Source organism: Nannobrachium achirus, assembly GCF_963921795.1.
Source record: "Nannobrachium achirus genome assembly, chromosome: 7".
Lineage (NCBI taxonomy): Eukaryota > Metazoa > Chordata > Actinopteri > Myctophiformes > Myctophidae > Nannobrachium > Nannobrachium achirus.
The window spans coordinates 35,300,531-35,326,976 of NC_137816.1; the positions used below are offsets into that span (position 1 = coordinate 35,300,531).

The 26,446-nt window shown below is 39.8% G+C and overlaps 2 protein-coding genes across 2 annotated transcripts; both read left to right on the forward strand.

The window, feature by feature from the left end:
- Positions 1-1,057: 1,057 nt before the first annotated feature.
- Positions 1,058-19,722, forward strand: vat1l (vesicle amine transport 1-like; the record flags this gene model as incomplete). The annotated part of the gene is made up of 9 exons (XM_080729458.1): positions 1,058-1,275; positions 2,129-2,258; positions 2,449-2,664; positions 3,831-3,973; positions 5,503-5,606; positions 6,191-6,246; positions 6,392-6,586; positions 17,066-17,149; positions 19,624-19,722. The coding sequence occupies 9 exons, from the start codon at positions 1,058-1,060 to the stop codon at positions 19,720-19,722; spliced, it is 1,245 nt and encodes a 414-aa protein (XP_080585584.1).
- Positions 19,723-24,287: 4,565 nt separating this feature from the next.
- On the forward strand, positions 24,288-26,083 carry clec3a (C-type lectin domain family 3, member A; the record flags this gene model as incomplete). Its single annotated transcript, XM_080729863.1, has 3 exons — positions 24,288-24,396; positions 24,487-24,573; positions 25,686-26,083. 3 exons carry the CDS (start codon positions 24,288-24,290, stop codon positions 26,081-26,083), a joined length of 594 nt encoding a protein of 197 aa, XP_080585989.1.
- Positions 26,084-26,446: the final 363 nt, after the last annotated feature.

Below are 26,446 nucleotides of genomic sequence, written 5' to 3' on the forward strand. Positions count from 1 at the left end.
CAGCAAGAGGATACACCTTTGTCACAGTTCCCATTATTTGTATGCAAAGGTGACCTACTATTCATTGAGCAAAATTGTTTAAAAGCCCACACTTTGCCATTACATCAGGGGTCTTCAACAGGGGGTCCGGGGACCCCTAGGCCTAGGGGGTCCTCAGAGTTACAATAGGGGGTCCTCCAAAACTTTGTGTGATAGAAACCTTTGGTTTGGTGTATTGGAGGAAAAAGAGCAGACTAATTACAGAGTGAAAGGTCAAGTTTATTAAGTATTGACGGTTCAAGTGGTTAAATTAAATATCAAAACAAAATTTACATTATGAGTCCAAAATACACTGATGATTGTGCTGTCAAAAAAGTAAACTATAATCTCTGAAAAGGTTGTGGGGGTCCCTGCTTCACCTCTCAACTAAACTAAGGGGTCCTTCCTTGGCCTGAAAACGTTGAAGACCCTGCATTATTATTCCCCCCAAAAAATCACCAGCAGATGGTGCTGTATGTAGTGTACCCCTGTACCATAACCAGTGGTGCAGTGGTGATTCAATGTTTGGGGGGTCGCGAACGCCGCTCAACACCTACTATACATGTCTATTGATATGCATATAGGCTCGTTTCTTTGTTAAAACAGTTGTTGAGGTGTGAACTTGGGGGGGTGCGAGACCCCAGTCCAGAAAAGATATGGGTCGTCGGGGGCGCGCGACCCAAGACCACGGCAACACTGACCATAACGCTCAGGGTAGCCTACCCTACACAATTAATCTGCAAAGTGCTAAATGTTGGATAAAGTTTTCGACATGGGCCCTCCTCTGTCAGCTGAAATAATTATACGCAACAATGCTGTACAGCGGTTCTCCCTGAGGAAATTTATGTAATTTTTGGTTTAACCACGTGACGTGAGGAAACAATATTCATAATAAATAAGCGGATGACGATCTGTTTCCAGTGAGAAGAACGGCGTTGCTCAGCTCGGTCCGTCCGTGCGCCAGCTGCAGTTCTGAACGCACCAGCACCACAATATTCTGATTCCAGAAGGCTGTGAAGAGGAACAGCTCGCCGGTATTATGGCAACAGAAGCTGTCAACATGACGGAAGAAACCGAGCACATGTTGGAAAAGAATGTAAGAAAAGAAACAGAAAACGTGACATCTTCATCATCAGATGCCAAAGAAATGCGAGCGGTAATATTGACGGGTTTCGGGGGTCTGAACAAACTCAGGGTGACCAAGAAGACGATGCCTGAGCCACAGCAGGGAGAAGTGAAAATTCGCGTCAAAGCATGGTAAATGTGTCCGTGATGATGCTGCAATGTCTTCTATGTCTAGCATTGATAGATTGTGATGTGCAATGACCTGCATTCTGCAGTGCGTCCATTCATTCATTATCTGATTCCACTCTAGGCTATGCAGATAGTATTTCTTTACGTGTGATGCTACAGGTCCTTTTTCTGCATAGAGCCACATAGCCTTACTGTAAGCCATTTCCCAATGAAAACACGTGTTCTTGACATTATAGACATATGACTAATGTACTGTAGGCCTATAGCATGAACTTTGCTTTACCGTTGAAGTTGATATCATTTTCACCCCCAGACAAGTCATTTTCTTTACATGTTTAGTCATTGGGAATGTAGCAAACATGTAGGTGGTGTGGTGAAAAGGTATTATTTCTTAATAGGCCTATAATGCATTGTATAGGCTACAGACAGACAAATAAACAGGATCTGCTTCTGCACAAACTCAGCTCATACATCTTTGGAAAAAATATTTAGGCTATGCTTGATGTGATATTTACATAAAAATACTTTACCAAACAAATTGGTCTAAATAATAAATATTCAATGTGGTACACAAAATTATTTTGAATCATAAAATTGTGAAAATAATATTTACTTAATACTAGCTCTGATTTCAAATTAGTTTACTTGACACTTTTCTGTAGACAGACTAACAGACCAAGGTACAGATTTGCAGGGCAAACTTTGTAAAAGTGCCCAATTCGCTTGTATTTGGAGAAGATGATAATAGCTCATGAAATTGTGTTTTATCATTGATTAATTGGATAACAGTCTCTGAGATGATCATATTTCAGCAAAAAAGAAAAACGCACAATCTAAAGGAAATCCTATTTTACAGTGGTCTGAACTTCATGGACCTGATGGTACGCCAGGGAAATATCGACAGTCCTCCAAAAACTCCACTTGTCCCTGGATTTGAATGTTCTGGAATAGTAGAGTCAGTGGGTGAAAACACTAACGGCTTTGAGGTCAGTGGATTAAAATACTGCGTATGCATTGATGTGCATCCACTTTTATATATTACCAAAAGTGTTTAATGGTTTTGATTCAACAGAAGCAGGTGAGCTGTTAGTACTGAAATGTTTTTTTCCTCCCAAAAGCCATGATTTACATAAGCGCTAAATCATCCAGCTATCCATGCCTGCCATTTTCTTTCAGATTGGAGACAGAGTTATTGCTTTTGTGAATTACAATGCCTGGGCAGAGGTGGTTTGCACACCAGCAGAGTTTGTCTACAAGATGCCAGATGAAATGACTTTTCCTGAGGCTGCAGCCTTCTCTTTGAACTTTGTGGCTGCTTACATGATGCTCTTTGAGGTTGCCAATCTCAGAGAGGGGATGTCAGTATTGGTTCATTCAGCAGGAGGTGGTGTGGTAAGTCCATTCCTTGAGGGACAGAGGGAGATTATGGAAGAGAAAACAATAGCCACTAAGAATGTTTTCTGGGCTGTCTTCTGCCTCTCCAGTGACATAGCCTCTATAATGATTAGAATCTAATCATAGAGGAAATAACAGATATCACACGGTGAAAGGGCCTTGAATTCACTACTGTATCTGGAGTGTGTGTATTTACGTACACACAAGTATGTACACATGCACGCCACGCACGCACACACATGCACGCAGCTGCGCGCACACACACCTCTCGTCTTATTTTTACAACAGACGAGAGGTGCGCAGCGTTTCCTGCGGGCGCACCGGATCATTACTGACATAGCGTTAAGGATAACTCCTTCTAACTTTATGGATCAGAGAGCTAGGTTATAGCCTGTTGCTCCAATCTGCACCAAACTTGGCGCACACACACTGTTCAGGTGTCTGCCATCAGAATAGTCATACAGGGTCCACAGGCACACCATTGATCCAATCTGCACCAAACTTAGCACAAACACTCGTCAGGGGCCTGCCATGACACCAGTTGCACCAGGGCCACATGTGGCCCCCAGGGGCCTCCGGGGTCCTCAAGCAGCGCACTGCTCTTCCGATCCACACCAAACTTGGCACAAACACTGTTAGTCAGAATAGTCACACCAAAAAGACCAAAGTTGCACACATATGGGGCGCTACAGCAGTGTTTAATACTTCAAATGGCCATAACTCAATGACCATTGCTCTGATCAGCGCAATATAGGGCTGGATTTGAAGGCTGTATAGCGGCGTGAACATCTAGTCAGACCTAAATTTACCCTTCAGCTCATTGTTGTTTATGCCATAATGTCTGGCTAGCCACATATTTTGTAGCAATTGTTGAAATATCAAATGTTCAAGCATGTTCAAATGATGTACTTGACCTTATTTCAGACCATTTTGCAAAGTATACATTTATTATTACATCATTTTTTGTAACATAACTGTATGCCCAGACCTCATAAGTGCCCACTCTTCCGGTTAGTGTCAGCACAAGCCTACTGTTTCCTAATATAACTATTGTTCAAAATGCTGTATCTTGATTGCAAATGTGTTTGTGTATTTTAACGAGAGTCTGTATGACTTTCATATACTGGTGTTGGTGAACCCTGATATCTTGTTATTCTTTTTAGGGTCAGGCTGTGGCTCAGTTGTGCTCCACTGTACCCAATGTCACCATCTTTGGCCTCGCCTCATGTTTCAAACATGTAGCCATCAGAGACTCTGTGACCCACCTCTTTGACAGAAATGTTGATTATGTACAAGAAGTCAAAAAGTAAGGACAAAAGTTGTGTCTGTTGTGCTTAAATCATGTTTTCTTCGGGTATATATATATATATTATATATACTGTATATTCTTTACCCATTGTTTTGTTAGCATGTCACACTATCATAAAAGCGCTGGTACACTTTTAATGTTTGAATGGTTAGATGCAGATGTTACCTGATGCCTTATTCTATCGTGAGTGGCCTTGGTCCCCATGGTAACACAGCTCATCTCAAAAAGCAGTAGCAGTTTGTGGGGGTGGAGCCCTAGAGGCTCTTAAAGAAAATTATCTGTAGACAGTGTACCAGGGCCAATAGCATGCTCTGATACCTCACACGTTTCTTAACCATTCACAACACTGCCTGTTGTCAGAGTGTTCGGTGGCAAATAGTAATACCACATTCACGAACCTATTTGCCACTACTGGCAAATGTTGAAACTTTTATTTTGAAAATGTTATAGACTATAAATGGGTTCCTAAGATGCCTCAAGTTAGGAGCAGTTTGCTGTAGATGTCTTCTTTTCTTGTTTTGTTTTTAGTTAACAATGACTGATAGAATATTTAAGCATGTTTTCTCCTCACTATTCAAATTCAATAACATGAGTACAAGTTTATGTTGCTAGTGTTGCAAGTGGTGAGGATACACGCACGCACGCACAGGCACACACACACACACACACACACACACACACACACACACACACACACACACACACACACACACACACACACACACACACACACACACACACACACACACACACATATATATATATATATATATATATATATATATATATATATGATAAGTTCTTCAGGTCACACTGCAGTGTTTTAGATTTTTTGATTTTATAGTGTTGCTGTCTAGTGTCTACCCACATATCACAATGGCCGTAGGTTAATATGCCTTTTTATCTCTTTGGCCCACACATTCTTCTCGGGATCAAGAGAAAAGTAAAATTAAATTGGTCTTTTTACAATAGGCGAATACCATTGGCATCACAAGACCGCCAAGCAGTTTAGCCAAGCTGCCTTGTGCCAAAGGCCTCAATGCAGAAAGTAAGGAATTAGGACCCCCCGACCATTACATGCCTTTCATTCTTTCACATTAGTACCATAAGCACTATATCGTCAATGTCGGGTGGAAACCTTGTATCCCCAAGTTTCACATTTGTATGTTTTTTGTTTTTTTTTGTAAAGCAAAGCCCTGCTTCATCATATACAAACTGTCGCATACAGTACAAGTTTCCACCTGACCAAAAAAATTGTATAGGCCTACTTTGTTGTACATCAAAAAGTGAAAATAGCAGATTGCTGCTGCTCCACTGACACAGAATTAAAGGCCATATCTAAAATACTTTTTGTGAGTGATATTATTTGAACTTATAATTCAGCCTCTGGCTTCCTGTCAATGGAGCTTAATGACTGAATTATGACGGTCTTGTTTGTAGCTTAAGGAAATACTTATTCATGTTGACCTGTCATTTTCCCATGAACTGTATTTGATTTTGTATTTTATTTTCTTTAATCATTTTAGGATCTCTCCAGAGGGAGTGGATATTGTTTTGGATTGCTTGTGTGGGGAGAACACCGGAAAAGGACTGGGTTTGCTGAAACCACTTGGAACATACATCCTCTATGGTGTGAATTATACTGACCTCAAATGTGTTATTGTAAACATTATATCAAGCACTTTATTCCAACCACAAATACTTAACCATGTCATGTTTTAGGCAAACTTTGTTCACATACTATTAAACTCTAATGGCCATCAAGCAATATATTAGTTTAGTCTAGTCACATTTGTCACAAAGATTTAATCCTCTCAAGTTTCCCATTTGACAGTGCTGAGAGTTAATTTGTTAATTTGAATAGATTTGTGACATATGGTGACCATCACATTTCTGGTTTCCTCTTAGATTTTGTCATTGGCTAATTCCTTTTAAATTCCTATCACACATGTGAATTGATATGCAATTAGAGCTCAGTTGTGTCTGGCATCCATTGAGTTCTGAATTCATTAATGTCATTACAGAGACCTGAATTAATTATTGTGATTAATATAAGATGTGCCAGTGCATGCTCGGACAGTGCTACAGGTCTAAAAGTGTTTCCTGCTAACCATTTACCTTTCGTGAGTTTTCTATTATTCACAAATCCCTTCACTACAACTATCTTCACTGCATACGGCAATTCTCTTTTTTCTGTCTGTTTGTTTTTTCCAGGCGCATCAAATATGGTAACTGGGGAAACAAAGAGTTTCTTCAGCGTTGCAAAATCTGTGAGTCTGAATCTCTGAGATGCATTTTGTCAATAAACATTAGAAGAAACACCCTGTTATTTCCTAATGAACATTTCATGACACTGAGACACAAATAAGATCCCCATGATGATGAATAATGTGTGTCTCTTTTGTTTGACTGTAGTGGTGGCAGGTGGAGAAGGTGAACCCTATTAAACTATATGAGGAAAACAAAGTCATTGCAGGATTCTCGCTCCTTCATCTCCTCTTCAAACAGGGAAGATGCGGCCTCGTGAGGACAGTGATGGATAAACTGTTTTCACTTTACAACCAAGAGAAGATCAAACCGGTAGTTGACTCCCTTTGGGCCCTGGAGGAGGTAAGGAACTATGGTGGGGATGGGGGTTGTACAGTAGGTCAATTATGCTCAAATCCATTGTTACAATGGTAACATCACGATAAATGATTTTGGAGTATATGATATGTGAACATCCAGGATGCTGTGTAATCTGTTGTTAGTCACTCTTCTGTTCTGTGTGTTGTCAGCTGTTCATGCACATTCTGACGCAGATGGTGGATAGGTTCCACACTCAGTTCACGCCTGCACAAACTGTCATAGACGATGAGTAAAATGCAGAGGACAAATTTCATGTATTGTATGTGCGAATATGCAGTGATAAAAAATACCACCAAGGAGTGGGGCCCAATAAAAATCAAATAGTACATCAGTCAATATCTCCTTTTCTACAAACTCTCATCACCAAGCACATTGACTCAAACCTGACTCAATCCAAACATTTCTCCAAACACAAGGCACAAAGTTTTCAGCCTTCAGTTTTATCCATCGGCACAATACTTAGCACATATGGCCCAGTCCCAGTTTAACAACAAAGATGCATGCTTTTAAAGGAAGTCTTCCACTTCACATGGTGCTGTACCATCGCCTGTCACCAGGTTTGGGCCTTTGCTCTTCCCCGTGGACCTACTGTACCTGTGGATTATACCAGTGAAAGTTTACTTTTTCTGGACAATGTGGTTGAACATGACATCATGCACTGATACTCTGCACCTAACCCTAACCCATGTGCAGTATATATCTGCTGCTATGCTCATGCACATGTCTATCCTCATGTACATACTGTACCAGATGGATATGCTATGTGTAAATGTGTAGAACCTTTGCAGCAGATGTAGAATCAGTCTCTTGTGCAGGTGAGAGAAAACACCTGCAAATATCAGACATGTTATATAGGCCTACTGTACAGTACATACGGTACATGATAGTACTGGTGCAGCAGCAGTGGTGTGTAATCATAGTCATACTGGAAGTGATAATGCCTTTGTGACAGCTGGTGTCATGATGACACGATGACAGGCCTCAGCACTTGTTCAGCAGCCTGATGGTTGACAGGTGGAAACGGCTCCATTGTCCGCTCTACTTACAATTAGAAGTTTTGATTGCACGGGTAGCAGAATGGAATTGCGCAGTGACACACACATCACAAGTGTTGGAAGCTGCTAGATGTACGTACGTATACTACATTGTAAATGTCTAGCATTCAAAAGTGCTATATTTGCAATGCTCTGGAAGCCTCTGTATTGTCAAATGTTAAATTGAATGTATATTGATTTTATTAGTATCCTTGTATTTGATTATAGGGAGTTTAGGTGAGTTTACCAGGGTGGACATCTTCCATTCCATTCATGACATCCCACACCTGCTCAACTGCTTGTTGAATGTTGGGGGCAGGCAGATTTCACTGTTCAAATACCCTTTTCCAACATGTTTAAAACATTGTGTTTATGAGATTCCCAAATTATAACATAAGTACTTTTTTTTCGCATTATTTGATTATCCAGCATTTACAATTGTCTTTTGTGCTGCCTTTACAGTATACCTGTACATTGTTGGGCATTGGACATTCAGCAAATGGTCCAGCTGGGGTTGAACTGGGGACTCGCTGATCAGGATATTGTGCGTCTTAACAACTAGGGCTGGGCAATCGGGTCGACCCAACTATTGTGTTGTTGGATGGCAAGCTGTGGGCCACACACAGCATTTGTACGCATCTGTTGCCTATGTCCAGGTTAGAGAGGGCAGTGTGAAGATGCATGGCAATGGCATTGTCTTGGATCTGTTTTACATATCGTCGTTGTTGGGTGAAAACCTTGTATGTCCAAAAACGTTGCTTTGCATTTATCATTTTAAAAATGATTTAAACTAGTGAAAACAGACGATCTACAAGCGCGTTGTGTGCGTGTAGATTGGCTGTTTTCACTACTTTTGTGCGACGGGCCTTGTATGATGAAACAGGGCTTTACTTCGCGAAAGCGAAACTTGGAGATACAAGGTTTCCACCCGACAACGACGATATCACTGTATTATCCCTAACTCTGTGAAATAATGATACTACTTTTAGCTAAGTGTGAACCCAGCCAGAGGAAGACTGATGTTCTTTTCTTGCTGGCTCTTTAATGGACATGCATTTTCCCACTAATCAGAGCTATCAAGAGCATTACAGTATGTTTTAGGTGATATCAATGAATCATATTGTGTGTTAACACCCCACAATATGGCAGATGCTACTATACATATATGTGTAACCAACTGAACCAACTGACAAGCTGTTTTGGGAAAAAAGCTCCGAAATGTTCAAGAAATGCTGATCCTGACCCTGGGGCTGTTGAATTTGGGGGTCAACAGGAAATTGCTGGTTTGATTATTATTATTTTCTTTTTTTACCTGCAGTCCTTTTGGACTTGAAGGTACATTATTGCTGGAATGACTTTGTTCATGAAGTGATTAGATGTTCCGTCTTGCTCATTTTTAACATACATCAAAGCACTTGGGATAAAAGGATAACACACACACACACACACACACACACACACACACACACACACACACACACACACACACACACACACACACACACACACACACTAACTTCTAAGTGTGTCAGTACTGATTACATTTGTTTGTTGGCGTGTTATAGGCTTCTGTAGCCTACGTCATTTAACTCATATCATATACAGTAGGATAACAGTGGACAAGTGTGAGTGAGTGAGTGAGTGAGTGAGTGAGACAGACAGACAGACAGACAGACAGACAGACAGACAGACAGACAGACAGACAGACAGACGGATGGTTGGACGGCAGAGAGGGAGGAGGAACAAGTGAGAAATACAGTATATATATTTTTGTCTTATTCTTATTACGTTTTGAACAGGGGCTCATATAAATAATAACAATAAACACACCCCCAACACTACTCCTTGACAGATGAGGTAGAATAGTGTGTCCCATCCCTAAAGGTTTTGTAGCTACAGGTACGTACAATCAGAAATGTGTTATGAAGGTTGGTGTGTGTGCTCTCTTCAGATTTGCATTTTTCATGGGAAGCTGCCCTCATATTATATTGACAGCAAAGTTTGGCACAATATCCATGTATTCACTGGATCCAATGCCCATGACAAACCTCATTAAAAGTAGTGGAGAGGCATGCCAGGGCCCAGGAAGCCTACAATTGCTTGTGTGCATGGCAGCAAAATCTCGGGGGGTGCTGGTTGGCCCAAATGTTGACCCTGCAAACTATTGAGCCAGGAATGAATCATTGGGAGAGTTCATGTGAGAGTGGGAGTGAATAAGGGGAAATAGCCTGACTACTTCATTCTTAATAGCATCATTGGCTCAGAGCAAAGATGCTTGAGCCTCCAATTTGATGTCCCAATGTAAAATAATTGGCATTTAGTGTCTAAGAGTTAGCCTATCATTCTTATTTATGGTTATAAGATTAGTGCATCAACTGCAAAACAGCACATAAAAGCTTCCATTGCATCTACAATGCATCGGGTTCATATCATTCTCCTCTTCGTCACTGCTAGAAAGCAATAAGATGGACACAACATTGAACAGTGTCTGACCTAATTCTTTCTCTATGCTGGGCTTGCACACATTTTAAACAAATGAATGCTCATGAAACAATGGGCTGTGCACAAAGGGGGACATTCAGTTATGTTTCTGTGCGGACTCCAATGAGAACGCAATGAGAAATGTTATGTTTCTGCTCCAATAGCAGTCAAATAAAGTTAAATACAAAATTAAACAAACTAAAACACAAAAACAAATGTAATACAGCGCCAGGAAGAGACAGGAAAACATGATGCTGTTTAGTCTCAATTCTAGACAGTTTGTGTATGAGCTGTGTTTCTGCTCCTAAAATAATCTGGACTAGATTTTGTCCAAACTTTTTATATATCTGGTTTAAGTAGCTTAACATTGTTCAGTCCAGGTGTATCCTAATAGCTTATTCTTTTATACATTTCACTTCCCTGTGATATATACAGATATATAGACCGGTTTCTTGTTTACAAACATTGAGACTAAATGCACAGCTGAATGTATCATGTAATCAATTCCCACCAATCCCCAAACCTGTTGTTTTGGGGAGCGCTGCATGGTTTCTATTTATTGGCTAATTTTGGTACCGACACATTGATGTAAATATTTCCCATGTTACATTTCTAATTCAAATGAGCACACACATCCATTATTGTCCAATGGACTGCGATGAGGTTATTCTTAATTAATAAAGTTAATTTATGTGAATGCATTTATTATAGACTAACCTAACATAAATCAGCTTGAACAAGGTTTGACATACAGAGTAACAGGTGAAGGTTCAGATAAGTTGGAGAGTAGAGAATGTAGGATATGCTCCATTTAGTAATGTAACAATGGATCTAATTTAATGTCTAATGTGTACATGTTTTGCTTATACTGTACATTAGCCTTATATTTACAATGTAATGAAGCATCAAAAATACAATGAAACATATAACTGATTTACCCAGAGACAACCTGATGTTCTACTTGGTTCCTTTTGCAGCTCAATACTTCTTAGTGAAGACTTAAATATAAATAAAGTGTTACAGAGAATAATACTAATTAAATTAGTCTTGACAGCACTCTCAGTGCTGTTTGAAAAGTCATTTTAATATGTCCCATTAATAACAGTACCTCTCTCAACACTGTCTAGTGTCTAGACTCTAGACAGTTAAATGCAGTCTGGCCTGAGATTGCCTTTCTTTGTCTGTGCAGCAACAGGCAATTTATGTGAGATCTGGCTGGCTCAGTACTGTGCGTGGGCTGAATTATTGTGATGTTTTGTTACACAGTAGCTTAGACTGTAAGCTACTGTGTAACAAAACTGCACAATAAGTTACTCTAGGCCTTACAGTAACAGATGAGCCTATGGCTCCAGCTCCACCAACATTGGGGGAAAACACCAAAACAGCACGTCAGGAAGTTCAAGTTTTGAAGTTCAAAGTCAATTGTTTCTTTTACACTATAATAATAATCAATAAAAGCAGGAACAGTGAAATCTGGGGAGGGGGGGCAGGAGGGGGAAAGGAGGGGAGTGCTCTGAAAATAACTGTATGATCATAGTCGTTAGTGCCATAGTTTCCAGCTTTAAAATCCACTTTAGTTCAATAACGTTCACTTGTCACTTCTTTACGAGGAGAGTTTCTTCCCTTTGCAATAGAGGCCCAGATGGCTGCATACCCTTTCCCCTCTGCAGTCTGCTCCATCTCTGCATCCAGGAGGAACTGCTTCTCTTCTACTGCTTTGGTCTTTAAATAGGGAGAGAGATCAAGCCCAGGCAGCAACAATAGGAAACTGCATTGGGTGTTGCTAACTCATATCCTGCACCTGCTCCACTATTACTCATTTGGGAGTTGTTAATGTGGTGCTGCTCTTCCCAGTGACTACGCTGGTATTCTATACACTGCAGCTCAAAGAAAAGTTAAGAAAATCATACATACTCTACACATACAAAATTATACAATTTCAAAAGGAATTAACACAAGGCCAGCTATAATCCAATTTTGAGGGACTAGGAGGATTGAGCATGACTTAAGTTTCAACAGAAATTACTTTTTAAATATGATGGACAGCCTAAAGTGAGTTTACCTACAGTAGGAGTGACTATCGATTTTGGACAGAGCAAAATGTTAATTCAACTTAAACAAACAAAAATGGGCCCTTAAGTTAAACATCCAGTTCTCAGAGTTTAACTTGTTTATTAACAGAGTAATCCAAATACATTAGTGGTTTTCCAGTGTCTTCCAAGTGGCATGCCATGCACTGCATTTTACATTTGTACATCCATGGGACACCCCCAGACGTGGGAATTGTCAAACGTTTCTTAAATAAAGGCTTGCCTCCTGCACATGTAGACAGTACTGCTTCTATATAAAATGCAGAATGTAACTACACAACAGCTGTTAGCCTAGACAACAAGGGCAGCAACATTATCCAATGTTGAATTAACCACCTGTACTCAAGATGATGTTGTTTTCTTCTGGAAAAGCATCACGTGATGCGGTTGTGATGAATATGCACAAACAAACCAAAATAAACACACATTATGGATGTAGCTCTTCCCAGTTTTGCAGTGTTGTTCTGGGATGTAGAAGTGTCAATAATTTGTGACTCCATCTTAAACTGTCTGGTAAAAAGTGCTGAGAACTACAGAGTTGTTGGGTGAAGCAGGAGTAATTTAAACACACTTTTTTATTTCCTTTTTTCTGTGAAAAAATCTCTCATTGCTATGATGCAGGGAACTGAGGAATATAGAAGTGAATTGCAAATGAAATGAAAGGGAAGGGAATTAAGTGTTCTCCATAGTAAAGGACAAACTTTAACTCAACTATAGCTTTGAATTATTTGCTCTGTTAGTACACTCAGATAATACGAATGTTAACAATTTATTGTTGCATTTCTTCTTTGATAAAACATGAAATTTGAGAAAGTTCGTAAATAGCCTTACCATCAACCTGCAGGCTGAGGTTTTCACATAGAATGTTTCTCTTCACTTCTGTCACCTTAAGTTCACCCTCTCAGGCTCAGCACCTCAACATCCCAGAAGTCTCAAGTTCAGTTAATATTGGTGGTTGTGTTACTGTTTTGTTTTATTGAAGTGTTATTGTCATGTTACATGATTGCTTATCATTGCTCTTTGTCAAGATTGTATTAACCCTGAGAGGATTTAAAACCAGCCTGTCTGTTAGCATCAGTCTTGTTATTTCATTAAGTGACTGCATGTCACTGACAGTGTTTCTGTTGCTTCTCACTCATGCTTAAACCAAATTAGTTTCTGGTGTTATTCTTGACTGCTTGTCACTACTGCCACCTAAGGTGCATTTCATCAAACTGCAACTACTGTGCACTTATTTTGGATCCTAACTTGTGACTAATGACTATATGGTCTGGTATACATGGCATTTTCTCTGAAAATGTGAATGTGAGAACCAATGTACACATGTGTGTCTTATCAGTGATGGAGTTGTTCGGCAACTTCGGTTACTGTAATTGGTCAGAGGTTTGTCAGACATTCAAGGTGGGTCGTGGGTGTGATATGTTGAGGAGAGGTACTAGTCTCATGGAGGTACAAACACCTGAGATCCCTCTCTAGTGACTATGTATAGACACAACCTGTCCCAGGAAATGGAAAAACCCCTTGTCATTTCCCAATGTGCGCCAAAGGGCGATCCTGCCGATCCAGGTAAAACCACCAGTTCTAGTGCTAGCTGTACACTGCTTCAGTAGACCGCAGATTACTGAACAGGCAGGGGTCTGTTGTTCAGAACTCGTCCATCTGCAATATATATATATATATTTGTTACCATGGTGGCGACACTGTTTAATATCAGTGATGTCGACATGCAGACTGTTTCACCCGTTTATGCCCATATATGGTGTTCCGTGATGTCAGTCAGTGATGTCGGGCATTGTTTCAGCATGCGGCTGTTACCATGGCGGTAACACTGAATAGTATCAGTGATGTCAGCATGCGGACAGACGGCAGACAGACATTCGGTAAATGAATCATTAGATTAGTTCTTGCACCTTGGAGATGTTCTGAACAGTCGAAGGAAGTTCAGCTACTGTGATTGGCCTGATGTTCAAGGTGGGCATGATGGGCTAGTCCCAGTTGGGCGGTGTCCCAGTTGGGCGGTGCAGCGATAAGGCGGTGGGGGAGCCTTTCCAACAGACTGTAAAGCAAGCGATCTTCATCCCATTCATGCGTTTATCGTGCGCTTGCCCAGGCCTTACGGCCTGGGCATAAATATAACGATTGCATTCACCACACTCTTCGCGGGCACTCGCGCCTGCGTTGCTCGGGCGTGAAGAGCAGGACCAAGGTCCGCTGGCCTTCGCGACGCTTGCAATGTCGTGGACAATAACTGTGACATATAACCATTGTATTGCTCATCAAATGTTCGGCGAGAAATCAATGGGGTCTCATAGCTGTACGCTTGCCGCCTAACGCTACACCGCCGCCCAACTGGGACACCGCCGGCATGATATACTGTAATTTAGTTTTATTTCCACATTCTGCCAGCAGCGAAAACATAGATAGTGGAGGTAGAAACGCCCCTGTAATCACTCTCATTTACCTTACACACAACCTGTCATAAGAAATGTGAAAATATCCATACCATAATTTGCCACAGCGTGTTAAAGGAATATCCAGGGCCAGGCCTTAAAACCAGCACTTTGAGTGCTTCCTGTACACAATGATTCCGTGGCTTGTGAGCGACAGAATGAACCAGGGTGTTGCTAGGCAGATTCATTAAAGGACAACTTTGTTTTTTTACAACAAGGGTTCATATTTTAGATTGTAATTAGAAAAAAGAAAAAGTGAGTGTTAAAATGTTTTCATTTGCTTCGTTCTATTGTTTTATCGCGTTTACCGTGCTAAAATGTGGGGCATGCGTACGCATGGGGGCATGCGTACAAGTAGGGTTTTTCGATTAATCGATTTTTAATCGAAATCCGGGTTTTTTCCTTTGGACGATTTAGAAAAAAAGAAATCGTAAAATCGATTTTCACTTTAATTAGGGTAATTCTTACTCATTGGAGCCTTGCACGGGGCAAAAAGTACACAGCCCGGTCCTCCTAAAGCAGGACGACAAGGTCCGACACCAAATTAATACTACTTTCTCTCTGATGTGTCATTTCTTTTATGCGCGTGCAGCGCAAGTCAGACTGGGCAGAGCTCACCACCGCGCTGCGCTCACTCGCGCTGGTACAGGCAGCAAACAGAACAAAAAGCTGCTGAGCTGGTACACTTACTTACTTGTTGTTGTAGTTGAAAGAAGCTTATTAATTCTGTGTTACCCACCTACTGTAGTCTACTCCTACTGTCCCTGTCACTGTGTTAATTTTGCGTCGGGAAGCGAAGCGCTTCGCCTCCGTTTACAATCAATCAACATCTCCGTGCATGAGTGGTGCAGGGGCGGCCTTAGCTATTTTTTCACCTGTTTCACCAGCCTCCAAGAGCTGGCTTGTTTTGGCTGTTTTGTCACTCACTATTGATAATGAAACACTAAGGACGCTAAGTTAACTTCTGTATGTGATTGTTGCGCAACTAAAGTTATTATTATTATTATTACCCTTATTGTTTTATTACATTTTGCTATTTGGCTATATAAAAAAATAAAAAAATAAAACAATAATGAAAAAAAAAACATTTCCTTGCATTTTTTAAATGAAAACAAAATACAATGTATTATTCTTTTAACAAAAAATCGAAATCGGAATCGAAAATCGACTTTTCTGAGAAATAAATTTAGGCCACATCGAACAACCCTATGTACAAGTGGCTAAATATGTCTTTTTAGACACAATAAGCCAGCAGTTTCTTTATTGCTATTTACAGTAACACCTCTAGCCCCCATAAGTCACATCCAACCATGAAAGGTTGCGTTGTATCTTGGGAATGAGCTTATTCTGTGTAAAATGACATATTTAGCCACTTGTACGCATGCCCCCAACCACTGATATAAGAATCTCTAAAACAATAGAAAGAAGTAAATGAAGTAATTTTAACACTCAACTTTTATATTCTTTAATTACAATCTAAAATATGAACCCTTGTTGTAAAAAACTAAAGTTGTCCTTTAAGCTATACAGTATGGGCAGATTACTGTGGGTGGGGTCTGGTTTACAGGAGTTTGCCGCAGCATAACATGTTTTGATTGATTGATTGATTGATTGATTGATTGATTGAATACTTTATTAGAAGTTTGCATAGGAAAAATACAGGACAGTACAGTTCGCTGATACAAGGTCAACTAAAAGGATTTAAACCACAAGAAAGCTCAATGGCTTGTTTAAATTGGGGTCCCTTTCTACTCAATTCAAAGCCCCTTCCGAAGCCAAAAAAGGTTTGGCATCTGTTGGACTATTTTGAAGTATGTGGGGGGCATACTGTATATTGTAAATGTGGCCGAAACACAGATAAGCTACAGGTCTTGTCTGTCTTCCTCCGTCTTCCTAATCAGCATAAAGACCTATAGCTAAAATAGAAAGGTGCAAATCTCTGTCAGCCAGGAGGCCTTTTTATTAAGGTAGAAGTCAAATGTCGAGTCAATGACATCACCACCACACACATACACAGAACTATACCCGGTAGAAGTACTGCCATATTATGAAACACCGACATCACAGTCAAAAATGTGCACAGCAGAAGCTGATAAAAAACAAACTGCAAAAGCAAGAATTTTGGAAAAGACCTAACTGAGTGTAATAAATGTAATATTTATAGCCGATCTACAAGCTCTCAATGCCTCGCAACACAAGGCGTTGAGAGTTTTAGATCTGCTATTTTTGTTTAAAATAATTATCCTATCACAAAGAATTGGCAGACCCCCTGTAGTAACTCTGGGGACCCCCTAGGGGCCCTGGACCCCCTGTTGAAGACCCCTGATCTAATGATTAAATGTGTACTGTTGTTTGATGTGCTGCTGTATGTTAAAACAGTTCCATTCATTGTGATTGTTTAATCAGGTCAAAGAGGCCATGCAGAGGATTCATGACAGAGGGAACATTGGAAAACTCATCCTTGATGTGGAGAAGTCTCCGACACCGCTGGTAACAAGATGATTGTTTATGTCAGGGTTCTTCAACATTTTCAGGCCAAGGACCCCTTAGTTGAGAGAGAGATGAAGCAGGGACCCCCACAACCTTTCATAGATTCCATATGGTTTAATTGTTTGACAGAACAATCATCAGTGTATTTTGGATTCATGACAATTTGTGTTTTCAGATATTTAACCACTTGAACCGTCAATACTTAATAAACTTGACCTTTCACTATGTACTTAGTCTGAACTCAGAATATGGACGCTAGGGTTCAAGTGGTTAATATAAAAATGGAGAAAAAAGGTTTCTATCACTCAAAGATTTGGAGGGCCCCCTGTAGTAACTCTGGGGATCCCCTAGGGGTCCTGGACCCCCTGTTGAAGACCCCTGGTTTATGTGTTTATGTGTTTTATTTTAGTTCACTGCGGCAATAAGGATGTCAGTGAATGCAGCAAAACCATCTGTCGCACAGCACCATACTGTAATAGTGACTCATCTACTTACACACTTACACTTACACATAAGTATCGAAGTCAAGTAAACAATTACACTTTGAAAGCTTATAGCATATACTGTAGCATTATAATATAATCTATATTATCTATCTATATAATCTATATTCTGCTGCATATATAGCCTACTGCTTATTTACAGTATTATGCATGTACACACACGCACGCACGCACACGCACGCACGCACGCACGCACGCACGCACGCACGCACGCACGCACACACACACACACACACACACACACACACACACACACACACACACACACACACACACACACACACACACACACACACTAGTATATACAGTATACTTGCATAATATTATGTTATTCTTACTAAGTATTTTGTCTTATATCTTTGTTGCAGTGTTGAGGAAAGCCTAAGGTACTTTGATTTCATTGCCTGCAACAGCACAAGCAGCGTATTATGTACTGGTGCATGTGACAATAACATACTTTGAACCATGAAATTTCATGAATCTCTGAAAGTAGAATTGTTTTCACATTGCCAGGTGGTAGGAAACAATCACAGTGGCATGATGTCATTATCTTGTAGAAGAGTTTCCATGGTGACCTCAACATCTAACAATCATGTTTAATGATTGGACAAATTCATGTTTGCTGCATTATTAGGCAAAGACACGCTGATACATTGTTGCTCCAATTTATTTTCTGCTATAGGTGGTTCTCAAACATTTTCATGTCAAATTGATATATATTTTGTGACAGACCCCAATCTGAAGAAATCTGTTGCTAGGGACCCCTAGAAGAGAGTATTTAGGTAGTTTTTCTTTAATAATTCAAAGTTATTCAAAATATGGATTTATGAATATATTATTTTATTTTATATTATATTATATATTTCATAAATATAATATAAAATAGCCGTAATATCGTATCGTAAATAGCCGATCTAGAAGCTGAAAGTTGTCTGATAGGCTTATGGCTGTTTTGGAGCGGTGAAAGCGCTCCCAATAGACAGGTATGTCTGTGGCTGGCTGGCTATGTGGCTGGCTGGCTGGCTGGCTGGCTGGCTGGGTATGTCTGTAGCCTGGCAATACCTTGAGTGGCCACACAAGTTAAAGGAGGGGCGCTGTTGTGCAGGCACAAACACACACACACACACACACACACACACACACACACACACACACACACAGAGATTCACCGCTCCACTTCGAACCGAGGTTTGATTTTTTCTAGAAGTTTGGGACTCACATCTAGAGTTCGTCTGGACAGTGGACACCTATGCTGCACTGCCGATCTGACTGATATATGCCCATACTGTACAGTATATCTGTACAGTATATGGAGATCACTGTGTCTGGCAGTCCTTGTTCCATTTATGTGTCTGTCATTCAATGTAAAAAAGAAAGTTTAAATAAGTCTTATCCTTTTAGTTGACCTTGTACCAGTGAACTGGTTCTATGCAAACTTCTAATTCATTCTTCAATCAATCAATCAATCAATCAATCAATCAATCAATCAATCAATCAATCAAAGCCCATTAGATCCCTGATGTCATCATGATGATATGCCCATATATGGAGATCTCTGTATCTGTCAGTTCTTTTACCCTTTTATGCCCATATATGGAACTCTCTGTATCTGTCGGTCCTTGTCCCTTTCATGCCCATATATGGAGAACCTTGATGTCATCAACATATGCCCATATATGAAGCTGACTGATTTGTTTGCGCCTGATGCCATGACGACACATGAGATTAGATAACACACTCCTTATTTGGGCGTAGCTGCATTGGGAACTCCTTATATGGTTATGGCTGAGTCATGGTAACGTGATCGTGACAACAGAGGTGTATAAAATAGGGCCAAAGTGGTTCAACTGATTTTGGTATATTATACAGTTTTGACCACTGCAACCCCCAAACCCCCATTTTGAGAACCACTGCTATAGATAATATTGTGCATGAATAGTACCCTAAATGATAATGTAATTTTCTCATTAGATGGCCAGTGACAGCACAGAAACCAGTGAGGCAGGAGAAGAGGAAGAGGAGCCAGAAGGTGACAACGATAACAAGGAGCGCATGCCCTTCATCCAGTAGACTGAGGCCTGTTTGGAGAGCTCAACAAGCAAGGGTCATGTTCTACACACAGATGCACCACACAGAAATTACACACCGCAAGTAGAAACCACTCTACAGTATGTACCTATGCATGTACTGTATTATTGTATGTGTGTACTGTCTTCTTCTGTCTATTGTTTTACTTTTAATTGTTTAGATATACATAGCACCTAAGATAAAGTACTACTGACCCCTCATCATAAAATGACCACTCAACTGAAGTGCCATTATTAAAACAGTGTTATAAACAATGCCATTTTAACCAGTAATGGAAATACAGTAGGTTCATGTTAGGGGTGTAACGATACAGTAACTGTCGATTTTAATTTCAGTGATCCAACTATATCGATATGTTTATGTTGTATCGATCTAAAATCGTATCGCCTTGCAAAGAATCGATGTATCGATACTAAGAACTTGTGCCTTGTACTTAGCAAGTACTGAATGTTAAAACAAGATGGTTTAATTACTGAGTTCCACATCACTACATGTCTTTAAATACGTGGAATCTCTTGATGCGTGTCAAGATGTGAGTTTGTCCATATTTGGTCAATGTCGGTGAATCGTGTTCACTTGTTCACGTGTTTATTTATTTATACTCATAATAATATATTTTTCCCACAAATCCTGCAGTGTATATGTTATTTTACACATTATAATGTTTGGCTAAATAGTTACTGTATTGATTTTAAATCATTGTATCGTATCACTATAAATCAACAAATATCATTTATGTATCGTCAACCATGTATCGTGATTCATATTGTATCATTACACCCCTACTTCATGTCCATTATACAATGGACATACACAGGCTGCTGGGTTCGATATGTTTGTTTTTCTATTTTTTGACAAGCAACCCCAACAAATCTGTGTTGTTCATTGATGAGATGAGTTGTGAATGAGTTTGACTGCTTGTATATAAATATAATCAGACAAGCAAATCATCTGTGATGAAGTGCAACCAATACACGCTGCATGGTCATCACAGCTAAACATTTTACTTCTTTAAATTAGCAATGTCAAATTCTCCCTTATGCTGTCCCATTTTGGTTTCCCACCTCCAATGAAGGTAACTGTATAGTGAAAGTACAAATCTGAAATCATCCCAAGGTTTTCTTGCATCTGACTATGAGAAGGAATCAAAACTTACTTTATATAAAGGAAGAAATGTTGCTCCCAAAACATTTCTTATGTACTATAATATCTCTGAAATTGCCACCAGGTTCTGCATTCTAACACACGACTGCTCCTTATGTACAGTTCCTGTGGGTCTCTGGGTCTTAACATTATACAGTTTATGAGACTATATGTTACCATTATAAAGGTAAACAAATGCATTAATACATTGATAAATAAATCCAATAAATATACAATTATCTTAAGATGTATACACAATACACACATAATAGGTGAACAATAAAGAAATGTATATAAATATCTATATGACATTGTTTCTAACTACAACATGTAGATGTATGATCACCAGTGCCTTTGAGGTAGAAACCATATAGCTTTTCTATATTTGGAATATGCTCCTCCGACAAATTTTACTCATCTGTGGATCATGAAATATTGCTGCTACAAAACAAAAGAAAGAAAAAGAATATCAGAATTACTTTTGTTTTGACAAAGTGAGGCCAACATGTAACTACAGGATTGTACTCTGTTAAAACAAAGCATTTTATACAATGCATTGTTAATGGCCTTGTTTACATAATGATAAAGTTTTTTTTCCTCTATTATATGATAGCCTAACTAAGCATTTCATTTATTTTGAGAAAAAGTTGTTTTCATTTGTGATGATGTTTGTTAATACTGGAGTACATTTGTGCTATTTAGAATTATACTACATTGACTACACTTACGGAAAGCTCCATTTCAAGAATGTCCAAGAACATACAGTAGTGTGCTGTGGATATACCTGAACTTTATGTGGTGAAATAAGTTCTGTATTGTCTAAGATGGGACAAACTATTTGCCACTGTAAACTATTCACAAATGTCTTGGTCTGCTACATTCTGTATTGTGTTCGCCTGGTGGTGCCTCATAATAACAGTGTCATAAAACTACTGTACAAGTTACTTTATGGATGAATTAACATACAGTATGGTGTCAGTGTTAAGTTGAGTAGTTTGCTACCATTCATAAACTGTGGGATAAAATGCATCTTATTGTAATGTCTATTTGGTGTGTGTGTGTGTGTGTGTGTGTGTGTGTGTGTGTGTGTGTGTGTGTGTGTGTGTTCGCTCGCAGTTTATGCGTGTGAATACCCTGTCTGTGCCTTTATCCTGGTTAGTAAAAATATACAAGTGTTTAATACTGGAATCTGATTATGTAATTAAATATTATAGATTATATTGTTTATCTGTGATACTATTTTTATTACTTTATATAAGTTTTGCTTATACTACGTACGTACTGTATACAGAAATCTAGTGTTGTTTACTTGAATAAATCTATCTGCAAAGTGTGTTCTTGGCTAGCTGTGCTTTAAAGAAGAAACTGCAAGCATTCCTTTTTCCAAGTAATCCCATCGTACATAACTCTATTAGCATCTGCAGTAATTTAGCTGATATTTAAGCCCGATTTAGACTTAATTAAATGTATTTAAAATACCTATTACTTTTGGGTTTTATAATAGAATAATATAATTGTAATGGATGTAATTTGTAACAATAAAACAAGAACCTTAATCACCATACTTACTAAACTAAATTTAGCTAGGCTAGATGCAGAATGGTCAATAAATAAATAAAAGACACTAGGCATAACAAAAGGGTTTAAAATCTCATGTGCCAAACCATGGCACTCACCCCAAATAAAATAGAGGCCTTCATCATTTTGTATCACACAAAAAACAATCCCTCCCACAAATCACTGACCTGACCTTTAACCAACATAAGTCACCAAACGTATTTTTTACTCAATTTATAAGTCTTGTGTCCAAATGACAGCAGAGGATATTGATGATACAGTCTATGTTTGGCAAAGTCTTGTTTAGGTCTTGTATCCTACATACTGTAGGCCTATATTTGTTTGCTGGGAAGAAAATATTATGATTACTTAAAGGCAATAGAGTAACTAAAAAAAACATTCATTCATTTTGAGAGCTGTTTCTATGTTGAGCCCACGTGTTCAAGACACGTACCTCAGCTCATATATAGACAGCATAGTTTTTCTTAGATCCCCTCTCCCATCTGTCTACAACATCACACTCTAAAAATAGCCTTGCCTGCACCAATGCAGGGGGCTGGACTTCCTCTCATCTAACAGCCTCTTTATTTTCCAAAATTATACATCCGTAAGTCAGTATTTTCTTCACACTTTGGAAGACACTGTAACTGGCCTTCTACTGAAAGTTGTGTGTTAGCTGTGAATTAATTTATGTTTGTACAAAAATGTGATTCTGTTAGATACTTTTTTTTCTTTTCAGATCTTAGGTATCCCTGTTGACAGCCATGGTGATATTGACACTTTCCACTCCAGTGTAGACACCCAGCGGTAACATCATTTATCACTTCTACAGTATTCATTTAGCAGGTCTGAAATAGCCACGATGGAAGGGAAGGGATGGAATGGAATCTACTATAGAGATGGTAACATTTTCTCATACAGAACACTCTGTAGCAGTCAATGAATTTACAGTTTACAGTTTACAGTTTAGGCATTTAGCAGACGCTTTTAATCCAAAGCGACTTACAATAAGCAGATACAACATCACAATAATAAACAAGATAATAGGTCAGTACATTAACAGCAATATAACAATGTAAATGGATATCTATCTAGAGAAAAACACAATATAATCAAGTTCTAAAGAAACCTAAAAAACAAATGTTAACTAGCTTCATGTATGGTCATTGATTTTACTGTAGTGCTAAGGGTTTAGGTGGAGTCTGAAAAGGTGAGTCTTCAGTCCACGGCGAAAGGCAGCGAGTGAGTCCGTTGTTCTAAGTGCGACAGGGAGTTTATTCCACAACTTGGGAGCCAAGAGGGCAAACTGTCTCGGACGAGTGGATTTTTGCCCTGGAGTTTTTAGCGAGGGTTCGGTCAGCATCCCTGTGTTGGCTGATCTAAGTGAACGAGTGGGGGAGTAGGGGTTGATCAGATTTTGGAGGTATGGAGGAGCCATACCTTTGGCTGCTTTGAAGGTCAGCATCAGTGTTTTGTATTCCATGCGGGCCGCAACCGGGAGCCAGTGGAGGCTGCGGAGAAGGGGAGAGACATGTGAGAACTTAGGCTGGTTGAATTTAAAGCTTGTTTGTGAAATGAAAGGGAAATGAAAGGGAAAGGGAAAACTGCTTACTGAACTGTACCCTGTCCCAAGTAAATATTTATGAATGGCCAAAGACAGGGAAATCATTGTCTGCCACTCCTCCCGTATTTCTCCCCCTCCTCCAGAAGTTAGGAAAAAAATAAACATAGCATGAGCCAATGGAGGGGACGTATCTAGAGGGGCATACAGAGGGCCTGTATATATTGAGCAGCCCGCAGGGTTTAGTTCCTCTGACACTGTCTCCTAGGATCCACTGATCTGAGACATGGCACGTTTGTTCCTCCCCATTTTCCTGCTGCTTTGCCTCTCCTTGCTCCATCATTGCCACAGCCGACCATCTCGAACCAGGAAGGCGGTGCCAGCTCGACAGACAGGTAACTGTACCCAGCATAAGATCTACTGTCGTGCATGCTTACTAACATTGCATATCAATGCTGTTTTTTCTTTTATTTATGGATATACAGCTGCAGATGGTGATGATGTGAAGTCCCAGCTTGATAAACTGTGGCAGGAGGTGAACTCGCTGAAAGAGATTCAGGCTTTGCAGACAGGTACCTACAGTCTGAATCACACACATCTAAAAAGTGATGAAAGGGTCAGTGTTTCTGCGAGACCAACACACATAGATTCAAACGTTTCCGATGCTTGTTGGCTTGTGAAAATAGTAAACATTTTCTCCAAAAGTGGGGATACTGTTAATTGTAATGATCTTATAGACCCATGGTACAAGACTGATATGTAATAGCAGCAAGGACCTGAACGTGTCCAACATGGAACATGCTTTCATGCTAAGTCAACAGTAGGGGGCAAAATACCAATCAAAGTTAGATCCTGAGAAACTATTTGGACGTGTTAGGTTTGAATAGAGCAAAACATTTCAGGAATAACACGCTGTACTGATACAGTAGATCATGTCGAGCATTCATTAAACATGTACTGTATATGGGGATCCAAAAATAAGCTTTTTTGTTTTCATTTAAAGGAATAGTTCACAATAGTTTTTTCCATTGATTAGTCACACCATGGAGACTTGAGTTCAATAATGCATTTGACCCAAATGCATTTGTGTGAGAATCAATAGGGGTGAATTTACTTGACCCTTGTCCCTAAATTTACCCCCATTGATTCTGACCCATTTGGGTCCCCATCCAGGGCCTTATTTGGGTCCCCATCCAGGCCCATGCATTTGGGTCCCTATCCAGAATCAATGAGGGTACATTTACATTAATCATTTTTTTTTTCGTCTTAGGAATGCAACAAATACAAGAAACTCAAGTCTCCATGGTGTGACTAATCAATAGAAAAAAATCACACCCGTGTGAACTGAGCGGTGGTTCTCCCCCCCCCCGTGTGTGTGTGTGTGTGTGTGTGTGTGTGTGTGTGTGTGTGTGTGTGTGTGTGTGTGTGGCCTGGACAACAGCGCCCCTACCTTAACATGTGTGGCCAGAAAAGGTACTACACAGGCTTGAGGCTACATACAGACCCACCCACATACATACAAACAAACTAACTAACTAACAAACAAACATACCTACACACACGGCCACGCTATGGAGACGGTGTGACCACCGCTCAAAAGTCACTTTGGGGGTGAACTAATCCTTTAAACATTTTCAATATCAGATAGTTTGCATTCCAATACTCACACATTTTCTATTTTCAGTTTGTCTTCGTGGAATCAAAGCTCACAGGAAGTGCTACCTTACCATTGAGGAACCCAAACACTACCATGAAGCAAATGAAGACTGCATTGCACAAGGGGGCACCCTGGCCACCCCACGAGACATAGATGAAAACAATGACTTGAGGGACTATGCCAAGAGGAGCGCTCCGGGCACCAAGGACTTCTGGATTGGCGTGGCAGACATAGTGAAGGAGGGCCAATATATCGATGTCAACAGCATGCCCATCAGCTACTTCAACTGGGACCGCACCAAGAAGCAGCCCACAGGAACCAAGAGGGAGAGCTGTGTTGTCCTTTCAGTGGCTGCACAGGGAAAGTGGTACGATGAGGTTTGTCGAAGCCAGAACAAGTACATTTGTGAATACCTCATTCCCTAACTGGGATACCACTAAGGGGTAATTTATACTCTGTTGTGTGATAAAGTAAATCAGGGACCAAATGAGACCAAATGGTTGTTGACAACCTGATGGTCATTTATGCTGGTCATTAATTAAAACCATGCAAAAGCACAAGTATTGTTTGAATCTTTTTTTAAGGGAATGCCCTATGTACGTTGCTCAATTTTCATGGATTTGTTGCATTCATTTAACATTTTAAAGAGTTAGTGATCATATAAAAATAATTGTTTTTATTCATACAATACCTCAGAAACTCATATTATGAATATAATATTACAAATTGGACACCGCTCTGTTGTAACAGATAAAAAGTGTACTCACTTCCATGAGCCGTGCTGAGGA